This window comes from Medicago truncatula, chromosome 3 (assembly GCF_003473485.1).
Source record: "Medicago truncatula cultivar Jemalong A17 chromosome 3, MtrunA17r5.0-ANR, whole genome shotgun sequence".
Lineage (NCBI taxonomy): Eukaryota > Viridiplantae > Streptophyta > Magnoliopsida > Fabales > Fabaceae > Medicago > Medicago truncatula.
The window spans coordinates 272,070-297,860 of NC_053044.1; the positions used below are offsets into that span (position 1 = coordinate 272,070).

Genomic DNA, 25,791 nt, shown 5'->3' on the forward strand with positions numbered 1-25,791 from the left:
ATATGGTATGTGAGATATATAATTGAACGATGATATTTCACCATATGGGTGCGAACTAATTAAATTATTTATAATTTATTTACAACTACCTTAATTGTTCGATCATATTAGGGCTTTTGTATATGTTAATTTTTACTTTAAGATAAGCAAAATAGTGGAAGAGGTGCAACATGGGAACTTTTCAAAAAGTTACATATCCTAATACCATGAACTCTTAGAAAAATACGGAGTAGTTTTCACCGTGAACTTTTTAAAACGTTTTTTTTATAGATTCATTTTAATTCGTTGAAGTATTAAATAGTTTTCAAAATTTGATGAAAAGTTGTGGAGTTGATCTGGTAAATACGACTTTTAATTTAACCGTTTGATTGGTTAAATATGATTTTTATAAGAATTATTAAACTAAACAACTCCACTCAGATTGCTCATAGAGAAACTTGATCCACCTATTTTTTTTAACCTCAACACTTCGATTCATTAAGAGATATATATATTTTTATTAATGTGGAGTTCAATCTAAAAGTAATTAAAAATATGATTAGTTAAAACTGTTTCTATCAAAGAAAAAACTTTGATATTATTCAAAGAATTCAAACAATATACCTCGAAGTCATTAACTCTTTGAGCGCAACTATTTAGTTAATTTTATGTAGCTCCCTAGTCCATATTATGCAAAGACATGCAATTATAGGTTAATAGTAAACGATTAACCATGCTTTTATTTCATAATTTTAGTATCATTAAATATATTTAATATTAAATTAACCTGTTGTAGGTAAAATGAGAGGTCTATGGTTTTCTTTTGTGACAAAGTGAGAGGTCTATGGTTATACCTCTTCTTTAGAGGATGCATATTAGATGTACTTTTTATTTTTATCTTTTTTATTACTACTATTTCAGATGTAAAAAAACCAGATTCAAACCAATAATTTCTTGTACAACAGTAGGTTTTGTCAATAAAATAGGGTTAGAGATATCCAACAAAAAAATAAAAAAATAAAATAAGGTTAGAGATTTTGTATGTGTGGGAGTACACTTTACATTTTTTTCTTCCTATGATTCCATATTATTGAGACCTCTATTGCAGTACAAAAAGAAAAGGTTAATGATAAAAAATTAAAGATCTCGGATTGGGTCATTAGATATGCATTGTCATCTTAAAAAAATAAAAAATAATCTATTGTCGTCATGACTTTGATTTATGGAATTCATTTTGTCTTTTTTGTGTAAAATTCCACCAATCACATTTTGATTTTTTGACGACTTATTTATCCCTCCCCAGAATCTATCACTTTCAGTCTCATATCATAAATTGCTACCACTGCAAAAATATTCGGGCCATTCATATTCATATTCATATATATAATAAAACAATAAAACAAAAAGGACATTAAGAAATTACAAGGCGATTCCAATTCTTGTAAGTGTAACCGAAATTTCTGTGAAATTACATTTAAACTTAATGTTCAAATTAGTTAGGGGTTTAATTAGACATTTGGTGCTTTCCAGGTAATGTATGCACCAAACCAATTACTGACAACAAAAAGAAAAAAATAGTAAATCAGCAACAAATAACAGGGTTAGTAACAAAAAACATGATTAAAATTGAGTTGAGTTGAGTCATTCAATATTATCTTGTCTTATTAATGGAGGCAGTAAGTGACATAGCAATAAAATAGTAGTAGTTTATGCATACACTGATTTTATTTGCTGCTTATTATGGTACACATTATTTTTGGTCTCCACAAAATTTAATATGTTTTTATTTTGTTAGCTCAATATTTTACACTTAAAGCTCAATGTTAAAAATTTAGTCTTGTAACCTGAAGTTACAGAGTTTAAGTCCATTCGGAAAATTAAAAGTATATAAAGGATGAGTTAGACCGGATAATATGTGACTTAAACCCGATTCTCACATTAAATCGGACAAAATTTTAGATCCAAACCTGTCCGTGGACTGGACAATACGAGGACAAGATCAGGTTTGTCTCAAGATAAGTCGTCAATACATACATTTTTTTTAAAAGAAAATTATTCAACAATTTTTTTAATCATAGAAAACAACAACATAATCAAAAGTAGCATAGTCTTACAAACTAATCAAAAATAGTAGCAACATTGTGTTACAAATTAGTTAACAATTTGTATTCTATTTGATCAAAATAAATGATGCATAAATTAAATAGTACAAACGTCACTCAAAAAACAATTGCGATGGTGTGAGGTTGAGTTGGAGGAGCGAAGACATGAGATTGAGTTAGAAGTTTGAAATAAAAAGTGAGAGTTGCGGAAGTAAGAAAGTCGTGTGTGAGAGACTGAGTCTAAGAGATCGTATGTAAAATAATATTGAAAAAAACCCTTTGTCCTCAATTTATCATGTGAGGCTCCATCATTTCAATCAATAACTACTCTTACGTTCAATCACAAATGTGATTTATTGTTCAAAATTTTCTTGATATTGTTTTCTCATTGTTGCTACTTCAGGGGGAACATTCAAGAGTCATAAATAATTCTTGTTTTTTATTTTATTTTTTTTATTTTTAATTCTTTTGATAGAACTTATGCTAAGATCAAATAGATCTTATATATTTGAATTGTGGTCAAGAACTCCACAAACCTCTATGAACAATAAGCAAGTAAAATCACATTTTCACAATCCTTCAAGGATGATGGAATATTAAATATTAGTTCTTTCGAAAATCTTTATAAACAATGATCAAAAAAATTCTTTATTTGAGCGATCCTTCAGGGATCCTTAAAAAAAAAAGAAATTCTTCTAGAATATTTATATTACATTCTCAATGTGTAATTATTCAATACTTTCATTTTAAAAGTTATACAAAGGTAAAATAGATCTTATTTTTGTTATCCTTTGAGGATGTTTGATATTAAATATTTAGTTCTTCAAGAACTATATATATTTTAAACCTTCATAAACAATGATAAAAATTTGTTAAACCTTCATAAACAATGATAAAAATTTGATTGATATCCTTCAGGAATGTTTTAGTCTTAATTTTACTTTCTTTTAAATTAATACTAAGATCAAAGATAAATTATAGACTTTGTTATGTTCTAGAAGTATAATTCTTTAGGAACTATACCACAAATCTCTATCAACAACGACCAAGGAATATCATAATTTTTCGCAATCCTTCAAGAATGCTTTAATATTAAATTTTAATTCATCAAGAACTAATGATAAAAAAAAATTCATTACTTGAACGATCCTTCAAAGATGCTTTTACGATGATAAGTTAGCAAGGAACACTGAAATGGATGGAATGTCCGAAATTCAAACCCTGACTCCTGTATATAATAATCCATTATATATTCCTATCAACTTAGCTATGTTAGAGCACTGAAAATTTTCTAAATAACTTTCTTAATTCTTCTTTTACATTGTGTACAACTTTGAAAACATAAACTATAGCAAACTACCTTCATATGTATTAGAATATGAAAACAATTTCTCAATCCCTTTTTTGAATAAACTTCTTAATTCTTCATTCATGTTGATTAGAACTTCAAATAACACAACACGGTTTATTTGATTAAGTTCAAATCAAATTATTTTCGGTTTATACAGCTCTACTACTAACTACTACGACGGGTACGAGGAAATGTTTGCATGAGTGTCGTCACTGGGTAGTTGGTGGTCCTCAAGTATCAAATGTGGCCCTCTCATGTCTCAATAATACATAAGGACCACTTAGTGGGCACAGATAGTTATGTTTTGGGATAATGATATTGCTTGGTGAAATGAACCGACCAAGTGTGTTACTTTGTTGATAAAATTGTCTAAAGATTCTTTTCTTAAGTGCAACTCAGACGGGGAAATTAAGTTCGATTATTAGTGTAAAAATTCATTAAAAAAAGATTATTTTCTTAAGTGCAACTCAATCGATAAAAGGTAGAGGAAAATAAGTTCAATTATTAGTGTAAGAATTCATTAAAAAATCAAATATAAAAATATAATACTGGAAACTTTACATTCAATATCTCAAAATTTTCAATTTTTCTTTTCAATATATATAAACTTTATTTTTCAAAGTATTTTTTCTTCTTTCAAATAATTTAGTGGCTAGAAATTCACTTTTTTCAAGGTAAATAAGTGTGGGTGTCAGGGTTCAACCCTAACCTCTGTATATCATGCGATGTTCATATCAACTTAACTAAGGTCATGATGACTTTTATCCTTACATATGTCCTTACTAACTGAGCTAAGCATACGAGGGACTCACACATGATTATTCAATGAAAAGACAAGAAAAATATTTTCTCAAATATTCTCTCACATGCTATCAAAGAGCTTTGTTTCTAACCCTAGCTTTCTTACATCACCGCTGCTGGCTACTATAGTGCCTTTCTCCCGTGAATTAGATCCACCCTTCATAATTTTTTTATAACTAAAATTGCAATTGGTAAATTAAAGAGGACTGGATGAGATTCCGCCAAAGCAAAATATCACAGGAGAAAATCTACTCCCATAGTGTAATACCTCTGTGTCTGAATTAAATGTGAGAGTTTTAGCATTACACTATTTGAAAGAAGTAAAGATATCTAGGGTTCACTAAAACAGAGTTTAATGAATGATTCAAAAAGGAAATCGGATATTATTATATTTTTTTTATATAAAAATGGGAGAATGAAGAAATTATTAGTTATACCGTTCTACAATGATTATTGACTTGACCATTTCACATACGTTAAGAAAAAATAATATAACTTGTCAAAAAATATGAAAATTAATGAAAGAAAACATCGATTTTATTAAATTATCTTTATTCATTGGTATAATTTTATTTACAAACACAAAGTACAAAATAATAATTTAAAAGTGATGCATGTAAAACTAGTTAGATGATACAATGACCGAGGTTGATAACTCGTCATCTAACCAGGGATATTAAGTTGTTGAAAGATCATTTGTGCAAAAACAAATGATACAACTAAAAAAAAAGTCATTTTTTTAAGTAAAATTGAAGATGGATGCATCATGGTAACACATTTAATTTCACAACTATGTCGCCGCCCCAACTTTCAAATGGACACTTTTTTTAAGATTTTTTTTTTTCTCTCAAATGTTACACTTATTATGGAACATTATATAAAATAGATTTAATTGTATTTTTGGACTCCTATCTTTTCAAAAGTTGCGGTTATGAACCCCTAACTAATTTAAATACAAAACAGCCCCCTATGTTTTGATTCTTTGGCAGTTTTGGACTCCCCAAGACAAAAAAAAAAAAAATTGACACGTGGCACCTCACTTAGGGTGCCACGTCAGCGTTGACCGAGTCAACAATGGATTAGGGGTCCAAAACTGCCAAAGAATCAAAACATAGGGGGTTGTTTTGTATTTAAATTAGTTAGGGGTCCATAACCACAACTTTTGGAAAGATAGGGGTCCAAAAGTGCAATTAAGCCTATAAAATAACACTAATGATTATTTTTCAACCATTTTAAAGGAGAATTGAATTTTGAGTAATAGTTATTTTTGTCTTTGAATGTGTAACGAGTAGTAACAATAATCTTTGAATGTATTGAAATTTCAAAATAACATTTGATTGTGCACTCTGTTAATCAAAATACTCTTTAGTACTAAAATGTGCCGTTAATACTATTATATTTGTCTTTTAATATACTTACTTATTATCATATCAATACTTATAAGAACTTACGTATTATCATATTAGTCCTTATATAAAAAAGACTCATTGTCAACAATGAAAGATTATTTTAACTTCAAAGAGTATTTGATTAATAGAATGAACAATCAAAAACTATTTTAGAATTTCGATACTTCAAAATACTATTGCAACCATTCGTTACACACATTCAAATATCAAAATGACTATTATCTCTTTTATATATTAAAATTACAATATCAAACTCTTATCGGAGAAGTGAAACATCAATGATGGGAAAATAAAGTTGATTAATTGTTGGCAATCGCTATCTAAGTTTATGCTCACTATATGGATGCCAGCTAGTCAAATGGTAGTTTGTACAAATCCCTTTCCATTTGAATGTCCTTTTCAGTCACGCACGCAATAAAAATTCATCATTCAAGATCCCCCCACTCTACTTTTACTTGTACATAAATCAGGTCTAAGGTCTTTGTACTTTGCAGGAATGGTGCATAAGTAGACCATGTCCTCAATTTTAAAAAGTTCCAATTAGGGTAAAGGTTGAAATTTTTACTGACATTTTCAAGCCTAGGTAAATACATTTTACCGCATTTTTGGGTTCCATATCGGTCTGTCCTAACATTTTGGGTGCCATGTGCAAGTTCAGGAAACTTTGTCCTATTAATTATTTGAATTTATTCACCATTTTTTTTAATAGTTTAAACATAATAAAGTTATTATACAAACTTGGTGGTGGATTAAGGCCAAATACAAATCGTTTTCTTATGATCTTAATCTTTAGTGGATTAATCCTTTTTGTTGGTTAAGCATTTTAGTTTTTTGATGTTATTTGGTTTGGTTGTATCTTATTTTAAACTCTTAAAAAAACAATAACTTTGAATAATATATTCAGTCCCGTCATGTTTTGTTGATAAGAAATTATCAACAATCTTCTTCGCATCAAACTCAAAGTCTATTGGGCCAAGATTAAGCTCATGAACTCATTCTAAAGTCGAAAGTAAACCAAGTGCTTCTCCTATATGAACTTCGCATAGACTAATCTAATTAGTTTTAGCTAACACAAAAGCTCATGTGTCATCTCTTAAACATATACCTATTCCTACCTTGTTCAAGTGCGTGAAAAAGGAAGTGTCAAACATATTGTTGCCAATACTTGATCTCATTCTAGGAATCCTTTCAATTGTACCGTTATAAAATCTCCTCTTCTTGGCACATCTTTCACTTCACGTTCCCTGAAAACTCCTTCTGAAGATTCCAAATACCTCATTTATATACCCATAGTTTTTCCTCAGTGTACGGATATATCACTATAAGAATTTTTAGGATTATTGGCGAAAAATATCTCTCAGTAATGCACAAACTCCCCTATTCAGTAAATAGAAGTACTAACTTAATTATTAAATAAAATATAACCATAAAATTATTTAAAATATAAGTCTATCAAACTTTCCCTTTCTTGAACCTTAAGCAATTGCTTAGGTAGTAAGAATTAGGGGGTCAAAACCAAGGGATCACCAATTTCATTCCAACTTAGAGTCTTAAGCTCCTCTAGGTTACAAAGTTTCATCAATTGGACGTTCATCTCAAAAGATTACTTATTGAAAGTTGATGTTGACACATCAAATTTGACTGAAAAACACCAGTAATTTACCCAAATGCTCCTATCGGCAATTAACTGTCGCGGAAGTTAACCGATGGTAGTTAACTACCGATCCACAAAAAAAACATCCATCGGCACGTGCCAAGGAGCAAAGCCATGAACGATTCCCTCTTCTGATTCTAATTCTTCTTCTTGTTGGTAATTATACCATGGCTTCAACATCTAATTCCTCGTATGAGTTTGTGGAGCATGGTTGTGGAGATGACGTGGTTTGTTTCTAAGGGGATTGAATTACGTTTCAGATCTAAAATAAAACCCATAATTTTTTTTAAACCTTTTCATCTTTTCAGATGAAGTTTCAGATCAAAAATCAATAACCCAGAATTTATTAAATGTATTTATCTCTTCATCTCTTTCTAGATAAGTTTAAAATATGGCTTGATTCCCTTTGTCCCATTGTATATCTCTTTTATTTGATTCAGTTGGTTCAATGAAAACGTGATTGAAATAGAATTACAACTCTATCACATATGAAGGTCTTCACTTTTTGTTGTTGTGCTGGGTAATACTGAGATGATGATAACGAATAAGAATGCTAAAAATGGCCATTGAAGAAGAAAGCGAAATACTTGCTGCTCTTCTCGCAGATCTTGATATTGAGCTCCTTGGCACTTAAATGCCAATGGATGAAATTGAATTTCGACGGTTAACTACCGCTAATTAACTTCCGTGGCAGTTAACTATCGATGGGGACATTTGAGTAAATTAATGGTGTTTTTCAGTCAAACTTAGTGTGTCAACAACAACTTTCTTTCTTACTCATTTGTAAGTCCAATGATTTGAGTCCACTCTATTTTTATCAAAGACAATGTTCTACCATAAGCTTGACAACGATCCTATATCTCTACTATATCTCTTGTAAAAGCAAGCATGGTTTAAAAGACACATTCAAGAGTTGCAACGGCGCCATGGGAAAATATTGTAAGGTAGGATAAATTTCTCTATTTTTCATGCTTAGTTGCTCCAGGCACCGGAATTCATTGATTGTATACAAAGCAAATGACCAAAGAAGTTTTTCATTTTAAATCTCAAAGATGGGCAATCAGTGGAAAAACAAGTCATTGTTGGATCATGAGATGAGGCTATGAGACCACCCACATCCAAGCAAGAACAGTCATACGAGTGAGAAAGACACGACACTTTTATCCAAAAAAAACTTTAGAGAATGAGTGTTTATGGGTCATCTCATTTATAAAATGATCAACCTCCACTTTTAGTTTTGATATGAGACATGTATAATTCACACTTGCACACAACTGTCATAAATCAACAAAGAACAAGTCCAACAGCAATTTCATTTTAGAGGTGCCCTTTTAAAAGTAATAATGAATATTTATTAAAAGTTGCTTGGAAAAATGCCATCAATTTTATTATGAATATTTATTCATAATAAAATTAAGAAGAAATTTTCAATTTTTAAAAATGTCATCAATTTTCAATACAAATAACACATGTAATAAATAGATAAGAATAAATTTAAATATTAAAAAAAATGTAACAAACATGATATATATATATATATATATATATATATATATATATATATATATATATATATATATATATAGGGGAGGGATATTTTGACTCCAAGAGTAACTCCAAATCTTGACCCTTCATCCTAATATTAATTAATGGCTATAATTGATTCTTAATCATCCCTATAGCATGATCTTTCTATACCTTCTTCCTGATTCCGACGGCAAAACACTTGGAAAATGGCTTTTGATACATGTCATACCCCAATTTTTGACCTAAGGCCCCACTGACACATGTCACTTGACTCTGATCGATCTTTGATTTTTCAGTGAAAAAAATTTGGCAGGGAGGTATTTTAAAATACCTCATTTTTAATTCCGAGTCAGACCCTCTTTTCTCTTTTTATTTTCTTTCCATCTTTTATTAATTTTAATTTTAAGATTAGTTACTTTTTTTATATTTTTTTTTATTTTCCATCTTTTAATTTTATTTTTCTTTACATAATTTAGTTTAATTTGTTTTTATTTTATTTCGTATTAGTTATTTTATTTCTTTTTAATTAATCAGTGTCAAAAAAAAAAAAAAAACAAAGTGTCAATAGGTCCAAAATAAAATGCACAAGGTCTAAAAAAATTTAAGTCAAGTGTCAACTTTAACATTCCTTTTTCAAAATTCACCATAATTGTCCATCATTTCCATTAAACCAATTTTCCTTTCTTCATCAACCCCCTCACCTATAAATAGAGCTCTCATTCCACACAATTTCACACACCAAAAGTTCTCTTGAGTTGTCAAAGATCTTTTCTCTCTTCTCCCTCTTTAGCTTGTGTTGACGAGCTATTCTTTTCTTCTCCCTCTTTTTCTGTCCCTTCGGAATAAGTCCCTTCGGTTGTCAATTTCTTTTATTTTCTTGCATTTTATTTCTTTTTAGCATTTTTGCATTTTTTTTTATTTCTGTTTAGCATTTTAATTATTGTTATTTATTTTCCAGCAATTAGAATGTATTTAGGTCCAATGTAAATATAAATGAGAAAAATGTGTGGGTGTGTGTGTCCTTTTATTTCTTTACCGCCTTAGATATATCCAAAAATGCAAAAAAAATTAGATTAGGGATTTTGTGGTGATCCAACGTCACTACAAAAATCCACGCGCTTTTATTTTTATTGCTCCGTTAGTTTAATTTTTATTTAATATTCCAAAAAAAAAAACAAAAAACATGCAAATAATCAAAAATCACAAAAATATTTTCATAATAAACCTTGATTCCAAAATCAAGTGATCCTTTTTTTATTTTATTTTTCTTAATCAAACTTTCAATCAATTTAATCATACCTTGAGTTCATTTTCTATTAAAAAATACAAACCTAATCTTATTTGCCACTTGGCTTTTTTTCAATTTAAAACCTTTTTCAAAACTAATAAAAAACACTCAACAAATCAAACGTCAATTTCTACCCCGAACTACGAGGTTTTGATCCCTCATGGGTACGTAGGCAGAGGACCATGTCCTTCCAAATCAATAAAAAATGTAGATAATTAGGTCTTTATTTTTATCACTTTAATTCCTTCTTTTCAAAAATAATAAGCAAGTTATAGCACATTAATTAAATAAAATCAAGAGGTTCTCGTAGAGTACTACGAATATTTAGGGTGCTAATACCTTCCCTAAATATAACCAACCCCCGAACCCTAAATCTCTCAATATGGGGTGTTTTGAACTTTTTTTCCCATTTTTCTTAAAAAATAAAATGTTCAGTCGTGAAATAATTAGTGAGTCAAAAGCTAATCAAATAGCCTTGATCTCCGAAAAAATGACGCGACAATACATACTGATACATGTGTTGCCTTGAATTCAATCCAAAAGAATTATTAGAGGTACGGTTTCACAATTTTGTTATGTTGTTTTACTGCTACAAATCATTGTGCACAAGGAATCGGTTTCATCAAAATTCCATGTATAATCGGAAGCCACTCATCAAACTAGGACCTTTTAATTTGCAATCAACGGGTTTTGAAACACAATATTTTCAATAATTTGGTGCAGTTTTGTTAAAAGGTTCGATTCATATATTAAATTGATGGACGATGGTGCTTCATCAATACAGAAATGGATCAAAAGAAAACCTAGAAAGAATGAATCAATTTTCTAATGAAGAATAAAACGATATTGAAAATTGAAATTCTAAAATTGAAAAACAGAAGTCTTAGAAATCCGAAATTGAAAATCAAAGGCATGGCATTTGTAGAGAAAGTCGTTTGCCATTGCCACTGAACACTGCTAGGTTGAAAGGGATGAATAAGCCACACATGTGCATTGCTCCTGATTTAGTCACACCTAGGGATTATTCAGAGTTAATCTTAGCTATTAATTATTATTAAGATGAAGGGTTTAGATTTGGAGTAACTCTTATATATATATGGGGAGGGATATATTGACTCCAAGAGTAACTCTAAAGAGTTACTCCACATCCTCACCCTCCATTTTATTAAAATTTAATGGATTAGTTTTAATTCTTATTACCAATCATGTGACCTCATTTACTTTAACAATTCTCACAATATTAATTATGATTTTCTTCTTTTGACTTGATCAATATTTCCTTTTTATAAACACAATTGATTATTGGTAAAAAAAACATAATCTCTAATTTTATTTTTTTTTCAAACTCCTCTCTTCTTCGACTTGTTCATTGAATTTTTTTTTTTAAAAAATAAAAATGTCCTGCAACTATTTCAAGATTCACAATTCAAATTACATATACTTTTCCTAATACCCCTTATTATTTAGAAGGAGTAGATGCTTCCATAGTTTTTTTTTTGGATTATCCATAGATCCTTTTTAGAAATGCTTATTATTGATTTTATTCTTTTTGACAAGTGTATTGATTGATCATTGGATTTTAAATTTTTAGTTAGACGTTTGTATATTTCAATCGTGAAGTTGAATTGTCATAGATTTAATTTTGTTAGACATTTTTTTTCTTTGTTGAAGATGTTTTTAGACATGATTTAACTTGTGAATTGCTGATAATAGTCGAGTGTCATAAGTTAGACATTGAAAAAGGAGAAAGTTAGAACCAAAAATCTCATCACCTAATCATTAATATGTTTTTTAGGGGATGATTATTAATATTTATTGAGTCAAAAGAAGGAAATCATAATCGTAATTAATATTCTTTAAAAAAAACAATCATAATTAATATTGTGTGAATGATTAGGTAGATGAGATCACATGATTATTAGTAAGACTTAAATCTAGTCCATTAAACTTTGATAAAATGGAGGGCAAGGATGTGGAGTAACTCTTTAGAGTTACTCTTGGAGTCAATATATCCCTCCCCTATATATATATATAGTTAGGATCCATTGACACCAGGTGTCAATGGATTTGTTGACACCAAATCTCAAGCATTCTCTACTCTTAATCCAAAGGCAGAATTTATTCAACAAGATCATAATGTGGATATTCAACATTTAATATTTTCCTTTCCTAAAAATCCTCTTATTTCCTAAAAGAGACTCATCTTCTTCTCAATGAGATGTCCTGCACTATGTTATGTTATCATAAGAAAGAATTATTTCATGGTTAATTTTTTTTATATTTATCCTTCACTTGAATCAAACATTAGCTAGCATGTAATTTTTTTTTTTCAAACATAAACCTTTTGAATCTGAACTTAACACGTCGTGTGCAACAATTCAACATCCAATCTATTTTAATGGTATTTTTTTTTAAAACTAAAAATTCATGAGGTTAATGAGATGAACATCTCTAACAATGTCAAATGATAGAAACATGGTGTTAAACGGAACAATCAGGAAGAAGAAAAAAAGTGGCTGGAAACAAGATGCTTTAGAGAAGAATGTGAATGAGATTGATGAGAGATAATATAATAAATAGACTCAAAAGTAAGATATGGAATAATGAACGTCTGTATTATGATTTTATTGAATAAATTATGGCCTTTAGATTAAGAGTAGTGAACGCTTGAGATTTGGTGTCAACGAATCCGTTGACACCTGGTGTCAACGGATCATGACTACATATACCGTTCATAACTTTCAAACGTTAGCGCAATAAAAAGAGCGGAAAGACGGGCACGCAAATGCCCATCTTTTCGCTAGTTATAATAATGATGTTGCGTCTCTATTTTTTTTTTTTTTTTTTTTACTTTGAGACATTAAATTTTCAGTCCCTACAAAATCGTTAAAATTTAACTTTAGTCCATCTAAGATTTTCCTTCAAGTTTTTGTCCCTCAAATATTTTTCCTCACCATTGTTGGGCCTTGCTTTTGAGTAAACTCATGTGCATCCTTCAAAATTTTAAATTCTTTTTTACAGTCATATTTAGTACACTATTGAAATATCTTTTGCAAAATTTTAGTGTTTTTTAACAAGGAATGAATTAAATATGAATTTGAAGTTTTTAGTGTTTAAAAATTCATATTTAATTCTTATTTTGTTAGAAAAAACTAATTTTTTTGTGTAAGAGAATGTTATAATATTCTAAACATCCATGTAAAAATTCATTCAAAAATATGAATGGTACACATGAGTTGATTTAAAAATAAGGACTAAAAGTCGTGATAGAAAACATTTGAGGGACAAAAACTTACTGAAAATTTTTAGAGGGACGAAATTTTTTTTTAAGATATTTATAAAGACCAAAAATTCATTTAACCCAAATATTGAAAAGGCTTAACCAATCTCTCTAACCCAAAGGACACAACCTCTCTCTAACCAAGAAACAAATCACCGTCTTCCACCTTCACCCCACCCAAATTCAAACCTTGTTTCGCACAATGTAGTCCTAGAAGAAGTAGGTGGTGGTGTTTCTTCTGTTTTGGCGACACCATCACCCACCTGGTGGTCGGCGCCATCACCACCACCCCTTGGTGATTAGTTAGTCCCTTTAACGACGAGATCATCTCTGTCGTCGGTTGCTTCTAATATGATTCAGTGGTTCGTCGAGCTACGACACAAATTTGGGTGATTTGTGGCTGCATCATTTCGTAACCCCTCTAGGGGCCGTAAACCCTAAAGAGTTTACTGTTGAGTATTTTTAATTCCATCATTGTGGGAAGACTTCTACAAAAAAAAGGAAAAAAAGAAAAATGTAAATAGAAAAGCTCGCTAAGCTGAAAACCTGAAAAGACGACTTAGGCAATAGAGAGCGTCCTGGTGGACTGAAAACCCGAAAGGGCGGTCCAGGCAAAAATTAGGGACACAAAAAAGGAATATATTCCCCGTGGATTGAAAACCCAAAAGGGCGATCGAGGCAAAAGTTAGGGATTAAAAAAAACAAAAGAAAAAGGCATGACGACTAAGGTGTGTCAATGGAAGAACACTCTGTGCCGGTTTATAAATGACGATTTCTTCCAGATTTTTGGCTAAACAATGGGTTTTTCTTCCTAGGAAGTGTCTACTTTCCCAGAAAAACACTATGATTAGTGCTATGATTAGTGATGTTTTAAGACATCTCCATGTTACCATGATTAGTGATGTCTACTTCCCCATCAGTTGCTACTTTGTTCCAGACTTTACCCCGTCAGCAACTTAGTTTGTCCCCAATGATTTCATCTCCAACGAAGATTGTTGAGTACTTGTATTGCGATGTCGGTCCACTTATCATCTTACCTGTCATGTTTGGTTTCATCGAGTTCACCTATCATATACAATTATACAGTTATGGTAGAAGCACCCAATTTTATATTCCTCATCGCAAATTTTATTTACTATTTTATCTCTATCTGACAATTTCTTGCTCCTTTTCATTCTTTAAAAAATTATAACGGAGTTTGTGTATGCTTGTTTGGTTTGTCAGAAGTCGAAGATTGAACACCAAAAGTCATTGGGTTTGATGCAACCATTGTTTGTACCGGAGTGGAAGTGGGATAATATTTCTATGAATTTTGTTGGAGCATTACCTAAAACTATGAATGGAAGTGACTCTATTTGGGTGATTGTTGATTGGTATGTCTGTGGTGAGGTTGCCAGATATCTACATTGAGTAGGTTGTCAGATTGCATGGTATTCCATCTAGCATTGTGTTAGATAGAGATTCGAGGTTTACTTCAATGTTTTGGGAGAGTTTGCAAGTAGCTTTGGGAACTAAGCTGAAGTTGAGTTCTGCTTATCATCCTCAAGCTGATGGTCAAATGGAGAGGACTATTCAATCTTTTGATGATTTGTTGAGAGATTGTGTTTTGGAACAAGGTTTTAAGTTGGTTTGAATGTTTAGTGTTGATTGAGTTTACCTACAACAACAGTTTTCATTCGAGTATTGGGATAACACCGTTTGAAGCTTTATATGGGAGGAGGTGTAGGAATCCGTTGTGTTGGTATGAGTCAGGGGAAAATACTTTTTTAGGATCAGAAGTTGTGCAAGAGACTACAAAAAAGGTTAAGATGATTTAGGAAAACATGAAAGTGTCTCAGGGTAGGCAGGAGATTTATCATGATAAGAGGAGGAAGGATATTGAGTTTCAAGTTGGAGATCATGTGTTTTTGAGGGTTAATCCAGTAATCGGTGTTGAACATGATTTGAAGTGTAGGAGGTTAACACCGTGTTTTGTTGGACCGTTTGAGATTATTGAGAAGGTTAGATCAGTAGCGTATCGGATTGCGCTACCGCCGTCGTTGCCGAATCTTCATTATTTGTTTCATGTGTCTAAGCTGAGGAAGTATGTGTATGATTCGTCGCATGTGATTCAAGTGGATGATTTGGTAGTAGGGGATAATTTTACCATTGAGAATTGGCCAGTTAGGATTGAAGATTGGGAAGTTAAGTGTTTAAAGGAAAATAGATTGTTTTGGTGAAGGTGATTTAGTTTGGACCACCGGCGAGAACGCTACTTGGGAATCGGAAAGTAGGATGAAGGAGTCGTATCCAGAGTTGCTTTCTTCAGGTAATTTTAGAGAGCGAAAATTAAGTAGGGGAGAGTTGTAACAACCCGTTTTTCGCTAGGATTATTTTATTATTTATTATATGTGTTTAATTGCTTGTTTGTGTGTTTAACTTGAGATTAGTGGATTTTGAGACGAGAAGAATATTTTAGTCAATTTTAGGATTAAGGGTAATTTTGTCATTTGTTGAGTGAGGGTAATTTTGTAATCTTATAAGGATGATTATTTTAGTGTTTTTGTGTGAATAGTTATTTTTGCTAAGTTGGAAGTAATTGGTGGTAATTAAGAGATGTTTTGAGAGTTAAGTGTGTAATAACTTTGTAGAATTAAGTGGTAAGAGTTTTGAGGCTGAAGAAATTGATTTTTTCCATCAAAGATTGAAGTTCTTTCTTCGTTGAAGGAGGCTTATTTTCCAAAATAGCCTTTGTTTTATTTTGATTAATCTCAATACCTTTTTTGTGCACAACAAAACCTAAGAAGTCACTTGCACATACGCCAAATGCACATTTTAATGGATTCATTTTCAATCCATATTTTCTCATTCTTTCGAATGATAATTGAAGGTGTTCCAAATGGTCATCTTCCGATGAAAATTTTACCACAATAACATCAACGTAGACTTGCATAAATTTACCAATGAAAACATGGAACATTGAATTCATTGCTCTTTGGTATGTAGCACCAACATTCTTTAGACCAAAAGGCATTACTACCAATTCATAATAACCTAAAGCTCATGGGCATTGAAATGCCATTTTTGACATGCCTTCTTCAACAATGAAGATTTGATTATAACCGGAATAGCCGTCGAGCATACTCAAGTATTCAAATGCTGCTACATAATCAAGTAGCATTTCTGCCATTGGCATAGGATATTCTGAAGCCTCTAGGTTTTGATGATGTTTTATGTTTTTATTCTTTAAGATTTGCAGTTACTTGTTGTTGGTTCTTTAGCTAGTTTAGATTGTACAAGCGCCCTAGTAAGTCTAAATGTCATGAACAAAATTAGTGTGCATCATGTGTGTTACAAATGATAGTGTGCATCATGTGTGTCACAAATGGTGTTAACAAGTTTTCAAATTTGCATTGTGGTCTATGTGTTCTAGTGAATTGTATCATAAGTAGTCTGAATCGATTCACTAGCGTACTGTTTTGAAGCCCAACAAGACTATTTAGTCCATATTGCTTCAGTATATATATACAAGACTTCAAGACCTAATTATTCATTCAAGCCGTCATCAAAAGAATAACTTTTAGGGTTTTGAGTCGTGTTCTTTATGTGTCTTCTCTTGTATCGTTTTGATGCAAGTCTAGGATTGTGTTTTTGTTATTTGTGAGCCTTCTATGCCTTTTATGTTTGTTAGCATGATGTTTAAACATTAAACTCAACATCCGTTTTCTGTGTACCTGGTGTTGGAACATCGCATAGAACATCTTCTAACTAACGCGCTAGAATTTCAATCTATAATAAATAATAATGTTCCAATATATATGAATGGTTTCCATAAAGAGCTACAACTTTTGATTCTAAAGTGATTCCATTATTTTGGAAATCACCAACAAAAATGAGTTAACATATTTTACAAAATACTAACATAGATGACAAACTTGACTGACGAAAATTAAGATAAGAGAACAAATTAAGACGACCATAAAGAATAAAGTTGAGACCAGATAATCCATTAAGCCAATTTTAAACAAAGAAATCAAACAATCTTCTTGGTCCATAATTGCTATGAAACGAGGAACTTAAATTCACAATAAAAAAATAGCCACGCAGCAACTACGTGAGTCACGAGGGCTCTCGTGGCTTTTGTTTTTTCCTCTATAATACCAATATAGCATAAACAAATAATAACACTAGTGCGAGTTCCACGAGAGGTACTTAAAAATTAGTAAAATTGTATATAAATGAAAGTGCTTGGCTAGTATAAAGCCATATACACTTTTTGTAGTGAAAATTTCAAATTATTGAGTTACTATGACAACCTTCACACTTCACAAAGAAACAGTCCAATCATGTTTACCTCTAAGTAGACTTCACATATTTTTCCACTTCATATGTGTCTTGTTTCTCTTTTATTATCGTATCAACAATTTCATTATATCATATCCATGGATTCTAATGACACTAGCTGAGCTTATTCTATCAGTCTTGTGGTTTTTCAACCAAGCATACCGATGGCGGCCGGTGAGTCGATCGGTAATGGTCGAGAAATTACCGGCTGACGAGAAGTTACCGGGACTCGACATATTTGTATGTACGATTGATCCTGAAAAAGAACCAACGGTTGAAGTTATGAACACTGTTGTTTCTGCTATTGCAATGGATTACCCTTCTAATAAGCTTTCTATTTATCTTTCTGATGATGGTGCTTCTGCTATTACTCTTTTTGGGATTAAAGAGGCTACTCAATTTGCTAAAGTATGGGTTCCCTTTTGTAAAAAATATGGTGTAAAGTCAAGGTGTCCTAAGGTTTTTTTCTCTCCTATGGCTGAGGATGAACATGTTCTTAGAACACAAGAATTCGAGGCTGAGAGAGACCAGATTAAGGTATTTTCTACTAAAGTTTTTTTCTCTCCTTTAAACAAGTGAGGTAGTAGTAGTAGACACACTCCAACTCATACTTTTATATTCATTAATTGACGTAACAACACATTATTAGTTACATGTGTAAAATAATTTTATACCATTAGCATATTGCAATTAAACTCTTATAGTATATATTCCATTATAAGATTTCATTTAGTTAGATTTTTCTTCTTCGAGATTGTAACACTCAAAAGAAGTGATCTAAAATGATGTATGTAGTAATATAATGAATAAGAACAAAGCATAGTTCGTAATTAATTAATGTTTTGGTTTACATGACATGTTTGTTTTACAGGTCAAGTATGAGAAAATGGAGAAAAATATTGAGAAATTCGGCTCCGATCCCAAAAATCTTCGTATGGTGACTGACAGACCTTCTCGGATTGAGGTAAACCCAATAAAGGATCATAATGGATTATGACTAATAATAATTATATCCTCACAAATACATGGAATAACTTAGTTTAATGGATAACAAAATGTTTTTGTGAATATATCTTATGTGTAAATATTCACACTAGTAGTTAATTATTTGTAAGGAAATATTAAAGAGTACCTTTAGAGCATTGGTTAAGATGATAAAAATATTACATTGGAAAACGATAAAAAATAATGAATTTGACTTTTTAAAAGTTAAAACATTGTTGAATCCAATACAAACTTTCTACTTTTGGTTTACCTTTGACAACCTAAAGGTTTAAAGATTGAAAAAAATGTTTTTATTTATAATGTCTATTCATATTTGTTTATTTTATTATAGATTATAAATGAGGAACCAGAAATTCCACGTGTTGTTTATGTGTCTCGTGAAAGAAGGCCATCACTTCCTCACAAATTCAAAGGAGGTGCCCTCAATACATTGGTGTGTATTTTTTATTTTAATTTATGTTTTTCTTTATATAATAAATTTTTTGTGTGGCATAATTAATAAATTTCACACATTTTTTTATTGTGGTTGCAGCTAAGAGTCTCAGGTTTAATCAGCAATGGACCTTATGTACTTGCAGTGGACTGTGATATGTATTGTAATGACCCATCTTCAGCCAAACAAGCCATGTGTTTCTTTCTTGATCCAGAAACCTCTAAATATATTGCATTTGTTCAATTCCCTCAAATGTTTCACAACCTTAGCAAAAAAGACATCTATGATAATCAATCTAGGACTGCTTTTAAGGTAAATCAACAAAATATTAATTAAGGTCTTCATTTCGTTTATGTTTGATGATCATATATATAAATGATGGCATAATGCAATTTATTTCAGACAATGTGGCAAGGGATGGATGGTTTGAGAGGTCCTGGTCTTTCTGGCACTGGTAATTACTTGAATAGAAGTGCATTATTATTTGGAAGTCCAGTTCAAAAAGGTACATATTTTGCAACTATATAATATATAAATCCACACACTCTTCTTGTCATGTAAATCATATTCAATGTCATAGAAAAAGTTTTTTTTTAAATAAAAATAAAATAGTCTTCCATGTAAATTCATATATAAAATATGCTCATATATACATTTCTATTGTAGGTTTTAGTCACAACCAAATTTTAAGAGGAATGATACTAACTAGGATATGATCTCTCAATTTTTATTGATTAATTAACTTAGGGAAATGCTAACCGGTGCCCCCGGGGCACTGGTTAAGGATATGAAAAAGGAAATTATATAGTAGTTAATGCATTGAAATTGTGTAATTAATTTATAATAAAGTCAAAAATAGTTTCCTTTTATGGTAATAATTCCCTTTTATGGTATGCTTAATCGGTGCCCCGGGGGCACCGGTTAGCAGGACCCATTAACTTATGGTTTGTGTGCATGGACCTAACATAACCCCACACAATCGGTTTGTGAGGTGATGATTGTCCTCACTTATAAACAAAACATATTTCGTTCAATGTGAGACTCATTAACACACTTCCTCACGACAAGCACTGTTGAGCTTGATTCATGGACATAAATGATGGATGGTCTGCTGATAGCGAAAACTTTATAGCAGATGGTACAATAGATTTTAACAGAGGCTCGGATACCATCTTAAAATTTGTGGTTAAACATAGCACATCCCTATAAAACCGACTTGTGAGATAATGACAGATATACCATATTTTGTCCGATGTAAGACTCTTTGACAAAATCAACCACATAAAAATTTGGACTATTTAATGATATGAGTGAAATTATCCACAACATTGAAGTTAGCATTTCTAATTCACCAATATAATAGTACTTGTTTTTATGATTGTAGATGACTATCTTCTTGATGCACAAAACTACTTTGGCAAGTCTACCACATACATAGAATCACTCAAGGCCATCCGAGGACAACAAACCATAAAAAAGAATCTTTCTAAAGAGGAAATTTTGCGAGAAGCTCAAGTAGTTGCATCTTCTTCCTACGAATCAAACACAAAATGGGGCACAGAAGTAAGTGTATTGATACATTTATCAAAATCTAGGGAGATACCAAGTAAATAGATATTTTAGTCCTTAAAATTGTAAAGATCGACAATATAATTCTTTATATTACTAAATGTAAATTTGAATTTTTATTGACAGATAGGATTCTCATATGGCATCTTACTAGAGAGTACTATCACTGGCTATCTTTTGCACAGCAGAGGATGGAAATCAGCTTACCTTTACCCAAAAACACCATGTTTCTTAGGGTGTGCACCAACTGATATCAAAGAAGGCATGCTTCAATTGGTGAAGTGGTTGTCTGAACTTTGCTTGTTTGCTGTCTCTAAATACAGCCCTTTTACTTATGGATTTTCAAGAATGTCTGCTATTCACAACTTCACTTATTGCTTCATGTCTATTTCATCCATATATGCTATTGGTTTCATACTTTATGGCATTGTACCTCAAGTATGCTTCTTGAAAGGAATACCTGTGTTTCCAAAGGTAAAACATATATTCAATCAATTCTTTCTACATATATTTCAAATTGCGATTGTGGTTATGCTGCGAATCTTTACATTGTGATAAAATGCGTCCGGTGCAGTTGAAATTGTGGTTGTGATACTATTGAGGAGACTTCAAAATCCGCAATATTGTAGCTGCAGTTGTGTTTGTGTTTACAAACCGCAATTTAAAACTATGAATTTTATTATGATTGGATCTGCTTGGTTTGAAAAAATAAGTTGTGTCAATTTATTATGATCACTTTTAATTGCAAAATTGTCTATGCTACAATGGACCATTGGTAAATTGGAGGTCGGGTGGCACGTAAGTAAAGATTGATCAATGATTGTTTTGTCATAATTTAAATTTGAATTCTCCTGAACGATTTGTCTTTAACTAGAGTTTATTTACCACTTGACCTCAATCAGTTGGTTTTGACATGAAACGGTGAAACATTTATTGTTTCATATATAAATTTTAAAAAAAAGAGACAATTTTGAAATTAAAAGTGAAATTTGAAAAATAAAAATAGGGACAGATTTTTTTAAATATTAAAGAAAACTTAGATTTTCTCTTAATATTTTTTATTATATACTCCTAATATAGTAAGTAAATTTTTGTCCTGGTTTTATAATTTAACAATATTTTAATTTACTGGTGTTACAGGTCACAGACCCTTGGTTTGCAGTGTTTGCATTCTTATATGTTGCCACACAAATTCAACATTTGATAGAGGTCATTTCTGGTGATGGCTCAGTGTCAATGTGGTGGGATGAACAAAGAATTTGGATTCTGAAATCAGTTACCAGTTTGTTTGCAATGACAGAGGCAGTTAAGAAATGGTTTGGATTGAACAAGAAGAAATTCAACTTGTCAAACAAAGCAATTGACACAGATAAAGAGAAAATCAAGAAATATGAACAAGGTAGATTTGATTTTCAAGGTGCAGCTTTGTACATGTCTCCAATGGTTGTGTTACTCATAGTGAACACTATTTGCTTCTTTGGTGGTTTATGGAGACTATTCAATACAAGAGATATTGAAGATATGTTTGGTCAACTTTTCCTAGTTAGCTATGTAATGGCTCTTAGTTATCCAATTTTTGAGGGGATTATAACTATGAAAAGTAAGAGTGGGTAATGATCTTTCAATACTAAATAGTTAGACTTCTTCAAGAGTCTAAAATGCACCACTATTTGTACCTTAAACTGAAATCTCCATTGTTATGTTTAGATTAATAAAATAGCTAGTTTGTCTATGACTATGTCCCTTCATATTTCTAATAAGTGGTGTAGTCTAATTGTTAGATTATAAACTTGATTTGGTCATTGGACTAATCAAGTGTTAGACTCAATTAGCTAATAAGTGGCATAGTCTAAAGGTGTGTTTGATTTAATTACAATATAGTAAGTACCCCGAGAATCCATAACTATATTGGAAAGAAATAGAGACATTATATTTTTATGTTGGAAAATGAAAAGAGTATTTTGTCATTTTTATAATTTGTACTTGGGACAAAAAATTGTTCCATAATTTAGCTGGAACAAAAAAATCATGTGTTTGTTGAGTCTCTTCACACCTGTTTTGTCCAATCACATGATTTGATTCCGAATCAAACAAAGTAAAAAAAGTTGTGCAGTCCAATCCTCTAATTTTAGCAAACCAATCGCAATCTAGAGAAAATTTTAGAGAGGTGTAGAAATTGATTGGAGAAATGATATTTGTACAATCATTTATTGACAACTTTTAAAAAACTTTCTCTTCCATACTCACATTATATTCTTACTCTCTTTTTTTTTTTTTCTCTCTCCATTATTTTTGACCAATGAGAAGAAAGAAAATGAAGGTTGTCAAAAAGTTATAGTATTAAATGTATGTAGCAGAGAAAAATGTCTAGAACTCTATTGATGTGTGGACTATTATCATAGGCTAAAATATGGTTTTAGTCCCTGCAACTATGCCTCGTTTTGATTTTAGTCCCTGCAAAAAAAAATTGTTTTTGGTCCCTGCAAAATTTTTTGTTTTTGAAAATAGTCCCTGACCCCACTTTTGTGATGATTTGCATACGTGACACATTATAACTGAACCAATTTTGTAGTTTTTGGTCCCTGCAAAATATTTTGTTTTTAAAAAAGGCCCCTGCAAAATTTGTTGTTTTTGAAAATAGTCCCTGAAAATTTTTTGTTTTTGAAAATAGTCCCTCCAGGGACTATTTTCAAAAAACAAAAAATTTTGCAGGGACCAAAAACATTTTTTTTTTACTGGAACTAAAACCAAAACGAAGCATATTTACAGGGACTAAAATCATATTTTAGCCATTATCATATGATGTGTATTAGATTTACAGATAACTTTAATTAATTAAATAAAATACAAAATGGAATCAATTATTAAAATAGTATTGCACTTGAGACTATATATCTACATATACATCTTCCATAAGCTCACCATGAAGAAAATCAGTTTTCACATCTAATTGATAGTCATTGCTAGATGTTATAGCAAGAGTCGTTGCACTTTCTTTTGTAGATTCACGTATCATTGTTCTCTATAAATTCAATCTCCTGATCCATTGCTTTCCTCAAAGAAATCATTCACAGATTCTCCTTCTTTCAATTCATAACGTAAATCTTGAAGTTGATCTGTCAATGGATTGGAAAAGATACTTCATTACCTTGAGATCTTTGATATATTGCTATCTTCTGCAGCTTTGAGTTGTTCAAGAGTTGCATTAATGGTGGTTCCATGGTGATTCCATTCTCCACCAATCCCTAGTACTCATTTGATCATAATAAATTATCCATAAGTTCGGCCTAGCCTAGTGATCATAGTATCCATCAAACTTGGAAATTGCATGTGGCTTGAAAGCTTGTTGATCCTCCATAGATAAATCTTCAAATCATCTTGATTAAGATCTATGAGAAACTTGCAACGAAAACAGTTTTAACTAACTTCCCTCCAAAAACTGAATGTTTTTGCTAAACACTTCAGAGAGGTTTTACTATTTGTGATGTGATTTGAATTCTCATTGCTCAATACTATTGATACAAGGCTTTTATATAGCAAGTGTTTATGATAGAGGTTTAATTAATTTGTTTACTTGTGTGACAAGTAACCTCTAAAACTAACTAACCATATTCAAAACATATGACTGATTGTGACTGACTGATCCTCAACAACCAATACGGTGGAGCTCTAGGACCTCGCAGTGGACGGAGGCAAAACTTCCACGATCTTACGATCTTACGATGGTTGGTGGTGGTGCTATTATTGGTAATAAATAAATAATTGAAGACAAAATACTTATTTTTAATATAATGAAAAAAGTAACTTTAAGATTTTTTTTTATTTTTTTGAGGTGAATTTTGAGAGAGACTTGTTGCTCTAGGTTTTGGAAGCTTATAGAAGATAGATATAAACTCATATGAGCAAAATATACATGTTTGATTATATATATTTTTCATAGGCTTACATCGTTGTTTCATAAGTTTATAGCGTTTTTCGACAAATTAATTCATGTAGCGTTTTAACTTATAACTTCTCATTTTTTCGTTAATCCAATATTACCTTATCAGTTTTACTCATGTAATAGCTTATTTTTATAATTTTGAATACTAGCGTATTATAGTTGGTAAAAAAATAAACACTTGTGTATTATTGTTTTATACAAAATTAATATTTTTTAATTATACACAAAATGTCAAAATCATCTTATAAATAAATCATATTGTTTTAAATGCTTAAATTAACTTTTATAATGTTTTTCAATTTTATTTTAAATATTATGTTTATAGTTTTAATTTTACAAAATATTAATATTTCATGAAACTGTAAATTAATTTTTTTTAATTTCTTAATGTTACATAAAATCATAAAAAAATAAATTAATATTACATATAATTACATAATGTATAACAAGTTTGTACCAAAAAATAATAAAATAATCTATAGAAAATGCAATAGGACTAGTTTTAGGAGTATAAATAAAAGGGAAATGTTAACAAGTGTCCCCGGGGCACTTGCTAAGGGAATATAAAAGGAAATATTCTTTTGAAAATTGTGCATTATAGTTTTTGAAAGTTGAGAAAGTGTTCTTTTTAATACAAAATTTTACTTTTCTTTCTGTTTTTAGTTTGTTAACTAGTGTCCCGGAGACACCGGTTAACAAGACCCTAGATAAAATATGACTAGCTCTATTCCGGCATATTTTGTGTTTGGTAGAACTTTGTGTTTCTGTTAATATAATCTCATTTCTTTGGTTACATACATAATTTTATTTTGGCATGTTAAAAAGCACCACTGTATTTCTTAAAAAATCAATCATCAGATTAAGAATTGACTATTCACAACCGACCAATATTTTTAACTAAGAAAACTTCAACCAAAAGACCATTTTATTTTAAGGTAGGAAGGAAATCTAATTATAGACATAAATTAATCCTTATTCGATTGTATGGATATTATCCATAATATACGAATAAACTAAAAATAGAAAACCCAAGGATGAAATTGTGCCTAGAAAAACTTGTACATTGACCATAGATTGATATATCAAATCCTAGGATTTGAAAATTTCTTATTGCATGGTAAGAAAAT

At 30.8% G+C, this 25,791-nt stretch overlaps 1 protein-coding gene across 1 annotated transcript; it reads left to right on the top strand.

Annotated features, from left to right (window-relative positions):
• Positions 1-17,635: 17,635 nt before the first annotated feature.
• LOC11427947 (cellulose synthase-like protein G3) lies at positions 17,636-22,456 on the top strand. The gene is made up of 8 exons (XM_003597988.4): positions 17,636-18,251; positions 18,586-18,678; positions 19,051-19,152; positions 19,252-19,464; positions 19,555-19,657; positions 20,537-20,715; positions 20,848-21,195; positions 21,862-22,456. Exons 1-8 carry the CDS (start codon positions 17,679-17,681, stop codon positions 22,333-22,335), a joined length of 2,085 nt encoding a protein of 694 aa, XP_003598036.1. The 5' UTR covers positions 17,636-17,678; the 3' UTR covers positions 22,336-22,456.
• The last annotated feature ends 3,335 nt before the right edge of the window (positions 22,457-25,791 follow it).

What these genes read in the sequence shown, in the direction of transcription:
- LOC11427947 (XM_003597988.4), top strand. Translation starts at nt 17,679, where the DNA reads ATGACAACCTTCACACTTCACAAAGAAACAGTCCAATCATGTTTACCT. An exon ending in AATCTAGGACTGCTTTTAAG is followed by an intron (nt 19,465 to 19,554) that starts GTAAATCAACAA and finishes AATTTATTTCAG; the next exon opens with ACAATGTGGCAAGGGATGGA. An exon ending in TGGAAGTCCAGTTCAAAAAG is followed by an intron (nt 19,658 to 20,536) that starts GTACATATTTTG and finishes TTATGATTGTAG; the next exon opens with ATGACTATCTTCTTGATGCA.